General features: G+C 45.8%; 1 protein-coding gene across 2 annotated transcripts in view; it reads left to right on the top strand.

Annotated features, from left to right (window-relative positions):
- Positions 1-6,828, top strand: part of Txnrd2 (thioredoxin reductase 2) — a 52,084-nt gene that overhangs the window by 1,691 nt on the left and 43,565 nt on the right. Inside the window, exons 1-2 of one of the 2 annotated variants that reach the window (XM_057765104.1) lie at positions 717-766; positions 1,659-1,724. In XM_057765104.1, the coding sequence (XP_057621087.1) occupies positions 760-766; positions 1,659-1,724 (73 nt within the window). In that variant the 5' untranslated portion in view covers positions 717-759. Of the gene's footprint in view, positions 1-716; positions 767-1,658; positions 1,725-6,828 lie in introns of those variants that run through there. The other variant, XM_057765103.1, reaches the window with a different exon arrangement.

The following is a 6,828-nucleotide window of genomic DNA, read 5'->3' as shown; positions in this document are numbered from 1 at the left end:
GAGCTTTGCTGGGGTGAAGATCCTAGGGGGTCTGGGGAAGAGGCTATTTGTCACATGACTCCACACACCACTTCTGAGTCCCCTCCAGGCTTGAGAGTGTTCTTTAGGAGCAAGAATACACCCATGTTTTCCAGCTAGGGGTGGGGGTGTGCTACGTTACCCATACAAGACTGTTGGCATCCTCTGAACAGCTGTACAGGACTCCCCACCGGAGGTGACTCCTCTGGGTGGTCAGCCCATCTAAGGGAACCTTGTTGCTTTATCAGAGCTCTTCATTTGGACCTTGTCACGTCCATTAGATCCCTGCTTCTACTCACTGTTCCAGAACACTGTGGGTTAGGAGGCATAGATGAAGGAAAGACATGCCCTGGGGATGAGGCCTGGGCAGGGGGAGTGGCGTAACCACAGTGAGTGAAGGCCAGCATATGAGGGTTGCCTCCAGGAAGCCATCACCTAAGTGAGGTGTCCTGTGACATCTGCTCCCTCGGCTGTCCTCTGTAGGACAGCATCCCCTGCCCCCAGCAGGCTTCTCATACCCTTCCCAGTATTGACCCTCGTGAACTTCCACTGTGGGCTTCTTCCAAGTGTTTATCAGAGGGGAGGCTCCTGGGTGTGCACAGCGGGAAAGCAAGTGGTCCATGATAAGCCAGCGTTACCAGTCGCTTGATAGCAAACAGGCAGAGAGCACAGCGTAGGGCCTCATGGAAGGGTGGCCCAACAGAAGCCCTGCTCTGGCAACAGGAAGGACAGGTGTCAGCAATGGAAGGTAGGAACCTTTTCCAGAGTCAAGATATAGGATCCCCCCTATCACCCAAAAGCAAGAGAGGGGACAAATTGTCCCTGCCTGTCATTCTGGTCTTCTCTAGGACTGAGTGGCAACTTAATCTTTTTTCTCTAGGATCTCATCAAAGCCATCAAATAACTTGTAACCATTCAGGCTTTTTCAGAACATGAGCCTGGGGTAGATTCAGTTGTGGGGCTGCAAACCATGGGCCACCTCGTACCTCCAGCTGTGTATTCCTGTAGTGGGGTGCAGGGAGTGATCTTGAGGGGTATGGGAACCCCAGGGTTCTCTGCAGCCTTGTTTACTTACTTAGGATGGATACAAAGACAGGTGTGGCCTCTTAAAACTATTATTTTTACATTTGATTTATGTATTTATTTAGTGTGTTCATGGGTGTGGGTGCACACATGCTCCTGGCACATATATGGAGGTCAGAGGGTGGCTCTGAGACTCGTGACTGAATGGGCCCTTGACTCCTATATGAGAGGGGCTACGTAGATATTCTTGGTTGCTATAATGCAGAGTCACATTTACCACTGAAAGGCCTGTAGACTGAATGAGAATGTTTTTGTTCTGCCTGTCTCAGGACGCTGGGTGAAGTCTTAGGTTCTGAGACACCTTTTGGGAGTCAGGGAGATTCTCTGCAAAGATGGTTGCATACCCTGACAACCAGCCTGTCCACACGCTGATAGCCAGCCTAACCACACGCTGGTTTCTGATTTGTGCAGACAGTGTGGTCACCCCAACTGCCCCAGGATAGGGTTCCCCGTCCTGATAAGCTTTGTACCACGTCGAACTGTACAGAGCTGCTGGCCCTTCAGAGTAAGGTCAGGCTGGCTCCGGCACCTTCTTACCTTTTGTTTCTCCTCTGCAGGGCAGCAGAGCTTCGATCTCTTGGTGATTGGTGGGGGATCCGGTGGCCTGGCTTGTGCCAAGGAAGGTATGTATTTCGTAATTTGTGTCCTGTCTGCTGTGTTGGGGCACTGTGAAGATAGGCCATATATCCAGAAGCAAATGCTATGGAACAATGTCTCCTCTAAATCAGAATCCATGCAGATCCTGAGTGTGGTCTCTCCTCAGAGTGGAATGGTCCTGTCCTCATTTTTGTCCTAAATTTATTTTTATTATTTTAAAATTATTATTATTATTATTTTTTTTTTGGTTTTTCGAGACAGGGTTTCTCTGTGGTTTTGGAGCCTGTCCTGGAACTAGCTCTTGTAGACCAGGCTGGTCTCGAACTCACAGAGATCCGCCTACCTCTGCCTCCCAAGTGCTGGGATTAAAGGAAAAATTATTATTTTTAAATTTATTATTTCAAATTATTTTTAAATTAAATGTGTATGTCTCTATATAGGGATATGTGATTATGAATGCAGGTTCTTGCAGAGTGTATTCTTTTTTTATTTATTATGTATACAATGTTCTGCCTGCACGTGTCCCTACAGGCCAGAAGTTGGCACCAGATCCTATTAGAGATGGTTGTGAGCCTCCATGTGGTTGCTGGGAATTGAACTCAGGACCTCTGGTAGAACAATCAGTGCTCTTAACCGCTGAGCCATCTCTCCAGCCCCTCTTGCAGAGTCTAGAAGAGGGTACCAGACCCCTGGAGCTGGAGCTATCAGCAGTGTTGAGCTTTCTTACATGAGTGTCAGGGACTGAACTCAGGTCCTCTGCAGGAGCAGTCTGCTCTCTTGACCATTCTCTCTTCAGCCCCATATTTTTGTTTTTATTTCTGAGGTGGAGTCTCACTTTAATGAAATACAATTTACCGACAATAAACCAGTACATATTTAAAGTGGATAACTTAAGGCTGGGCCTGGTCATGAATAGCTGTGATTCTAGCTATTCAAGAGGCTGAGGCAGGAGGATCACTTGAGTCTAGGAGCTTGAGATCAGCCTGGGTAACAGTGAGACCCTGTTTCAAAGTAAATAATTAAATCAATAAGAATCAAGTGAGCAGTCTGACAGGTGGGTGTATCTGTGAACCCTGTACCGTGATGAGGATGGTGACTGTCCCTGATGCCTCTGCGCAGTCTGTGTGGGCTGCATAACTACAGCCTTGTACTCACAGTTCCGGGTGCCAGCAGTCTAAGACCAAAGCGTCAGCAGGGCTGGCTCCTTCTGGCTTCTGTCCTTGGCTGATAGATCGGGTCTTCTCATGTTTTTGCGTTGATCCCCTGTATCTGTACCCTAATCTCTCCTTACAGAACACTAATCATTTGGACAAGGGACCACCCTGTGACCTAGTTTAACTTTATCTCCAAATATAGTCATAGTCCTTGGTACTGAAGGCTCAGACTCTCACATGGATCTGGGTGTGTGAGGGTAGAGACAGTGTTGTGTGGTGTTTTACTCTTTTGACTTCTGACTAGCCCACCACCCAGCTCCCAAATAAATCACACACAGAGGCTTATTCTTGGTTATGAATGCCCAGCCTTAGTTTGGTTTCTTCCTTGTCGGCTTTTCTTAGCCTAATTAACCAGACTACCTCTCACCTCTGAGCTCTCATCTTCTCTATTTCTGTATACCTTTCTTTACTTCTTCCTTTGTGGCTTGCTGTGTAGCTGGGTGGTTGACCCCTCGTCCTCCTCTCCTTGTTCTCTTGTTGCTCTTTGTTCTCAGGTCTCCTTCTACTGTCAGCCCCACCTATCTTTGCTCCTGCTTCGCTATCGGCCATTCATCTCTTTATTAGGACCATCAGGTGCTTTAGAGAGGCACAGTAACAGTTTAACACAGTTAAGCAAATGCAGCATAAACAAAAGTCATACACCTGAAAATAATATTCCCCATCAACACAGTTCAGGCTATTACGATGTCCAGCTCCCACAGACCATGGCAATTCCTCCAAACAGTCATACTCCTTGGTACTGAGGGTTGTGACTGACATAAGAATTTTAGCAGGGCCGGGCGGTGGTGGCTCACGCCTTTAATCCCAGCACTCAGGAGGCAGAGGCAGGTGGATCTCTGTGAGTTCGAGGCCAGCCTGGTCTACAAGAGCTAGTTCCAGGACAGGCTCCAAAACCACAGAGAAACCCTGTCTCGAAAAACTAAAAAAAAAAAAAAAAAAAAAAAAAAAAAAAAAAAAAAAAAAAAAAAAGAGCTAGTTCCAGGACAGGAACCAAAAGCTGCGGAGAAACCCTGTCTCAAAAAAATCCAAAAAAAAAAAAAAAAAAAAAAATTTTTAGCAGGGAGGATACAGTTCAGCCCATTCCTATTCCCAGCTTCCTTTCCCCTTGCTTTGTTTTGTGTGAGACAGCTTCCAATGTGGCCCTGGATGGACTGGAACTTAGTATATAGCGAATCTGGCCTTGAACTCCTGATCCTTTTTCCTCAACTTCCCAAGTGCACTTGCTATGGCAGAGGACCTGGGTTTGGTTCCCAGCAGCTATGTTAGTAGGCTCACAACTGCCTGTAACTCCAGTTACAAGGGACCCAAAATCTTCTGGTCTCCATGGGAATCTGCATGCATGTGCTGCACATGCATACACACACACACACACACTCACTAAATCAATTAAAACATTTTTGCTGGGTGTGGTGGTGTATTCCTTTAATCCCAGCATTTAGGAAGTAGGGACAGTTTGATCTCTGTGAATTAGAGACCAGCCTAGTCTACATAGTGAGTTTCAGGGTAGCCAGAGATACATAATGGAGAGACGTTGTCTCAGAAAACCAAATAAATAAGTAAAATTAAAAGTAAGTAATTTTTTGAGACAGGGTCCCATTTTGTAGCCCAGGCTGACCTCAGATTCTGAATCCTGCCTATGCCTCTGAAGTGCTGGGGTTACAGGTGTGCCCTCATTGCCTGCTTTACAGTTTTGAGTGTGTGAGTCTTCTGGTTTGTTTCCTACTGCTGTGTTGAACTCTAACCGAAAGCCACTTGGGGAGGAAAGATTTATTTGGCTTGTACGTCACAGTCCATCACCGAGGGAACTGGGCAGCGGTTCTAGGCGGGAACCTGGAGGCTACAGCTAGTGCAGAGGCCATTGAGGAATGCTGCTTACTGGCTCCCCCCCAGATGATTCTAGCTGACAAAACTAACCAGCATAATTGACCCCTTGTCATTCTGACACAAAAAGATATTCAACCATAAACTTTCCTGTTATCTCCATAATCTCATGTTAGTATCACAATATAAAAATTAACACAACTTTAAAAGCTCCATGGTCTTTAAAAATGTCAATACTTTAAAAGCCCAAGGTCTCTTTAAAACTCCAATATCTCTTTAAAAGTTCAAAGTCTCTCAACTGTGGGCTCCTGTAAAAAAAATTATATATTTATTATTCCAAGAGGAGAGAACCTGGGCACAGTTACAATTAGATCAAAGCAGAACCAACATCCAGCAGAGTAAATCAAATTCTGTAGTTCTTTGTTCAAGGTCTGGGGCTCACTCTAGATGGCAGCTCCACCTCTCCAGCTCCAGCCTCCACAACACCCATAGGTCTTCTTGTAGTCTTAGGTCAGCTCCACTCCACCCCTGCTGCTGTCCTTGGCAGTCATCCCATGGCCATGGCATCTCCAGTTTGCTAAGATATTGACGACAACTGAGGCTGCGCCCTCACCAGTGGCCTCATGATATCCCTCCCTTAAGAGACTGACTCTGCCACATGGTGCCACACTTCAACTTCTCTCCATGACTCCTTCAGTCCCCCATACTATGTGGCATACTCTTATACATTGCCAAGTTTGGCTATCAGCTTGAGATGGAGCCTTGGCCCCTTTGGACCACAGTTTCTGAATGCCGATCCATAGGAAACACTTCTGGAAGATTTTTGCTGGTCTCTTAGCTGATTTCTCAGCTCCAGTGGACCAGCATTGACTGTCCTAGTAAAGCAAAGGTTTCACTTTAGCAGTGCTGGTCTCTTCTTAGTCACATCTGATTCTTCATCTCCAACTGATCCAAAGCCATGGAGTCTTAATTCAGATATATCACATTAACAACCTGATAGTCTTTGAGGGACTTTCAAACTTCCTTCTGAAGCATTATAAGACAGGCTTCCACTTTGTGCATTTCTCCTCACACTCTTATCTTCCAAGCTCCCACGGACAGCCATTTAAACTCTCATTTGACACTTTCCAGCTGGAAGTTTCAAACACTCCCACAATCCCCTACAACATGGTCAGGTTTTCACAGCAGTAGCTCACAATCTTGATACTTGTTTCTGTTTCTAGTTTGCTTTCTATTGCTATGATAAAACATTCTGATCAAAAGATAGTTGGGATCCAGAAGTGGTGTCACACACCTCTAATCCCAGCACTCGAGAAGCTAAGGCAGGGAAGTCTCTGAGTTCAAAGCCAGCCTGGTCTACAGAGTGAGTTCCTGAACAGCCAGGCTACACAGAGAAACATCACCACTGCCACCACCACTATCATCATCATCATCATCATCACCACCATCATCTATGCCCTGGCAATGCTTACACACGCATGGGCAGCCCATTTATGTTGGTTCTCCAGTTGTTCCTGTCCTGGGCAGTCCTAGATGCTTGTGTTACTGTCATACCCAGGGTTCCACAGTCTTCCTTTATGTCATCCATCCAGCATTTTTTGGACCTTCTTCTTTGCTTTATCCCATGTCCTCCTCCAAGCAGTGCTATCTTTGTATATCTGCCATCGTTCATTCTCATAACATGGCCAAACAGAGGCTGCTTATTTGTTTCCCGGCTGCCCAGACCCAAATAATCACAAACTATATTAATGACAACACTGTTTGAGCAATGACTCAGGTGTATTTCTAGCTAGCTCTTACATCTTAAATTAACCCATTTTTACTAATTTATGTTTTGCCATGAAGCTCGTGGTTTGTTACCTCTTGCTTCTTCAACTGCCACATGGCATTTGCTTCCTCCAGCAGCTATGTGGCATCTCCTTGACTCCACCTACTCTTCCCATGTATCTCTGTTTGGATTTCCCACCTAGCTTTACTCTGCCAAGCCATTGGCCGAAACAGCTTCTTTATTAACCAATAGTAATAGAACATATTCATAGTGTACAGAGGGGAATCCCACATCAGTATCCTGTAGTTTACTTCCTTCTGTAGATGG

The sequence above is a fragment of the Chionomys nivalis genome, chromosome 3 (assembly GCF_950005125.1).
Source record: "Chionomys nivalis chromosome 3, mChiNiv1.1, whole genome shotgun sequence".
NCBI classification, from domain to species: Eukaryota; Metazoa; Chordata; class Mammalia; order Rodentia; family Cricetidae; genus Chionomys; species Chionomys nivalis.
This window is presented reverse-complemented; position numbering and strand designations above follow the sequence as displayed.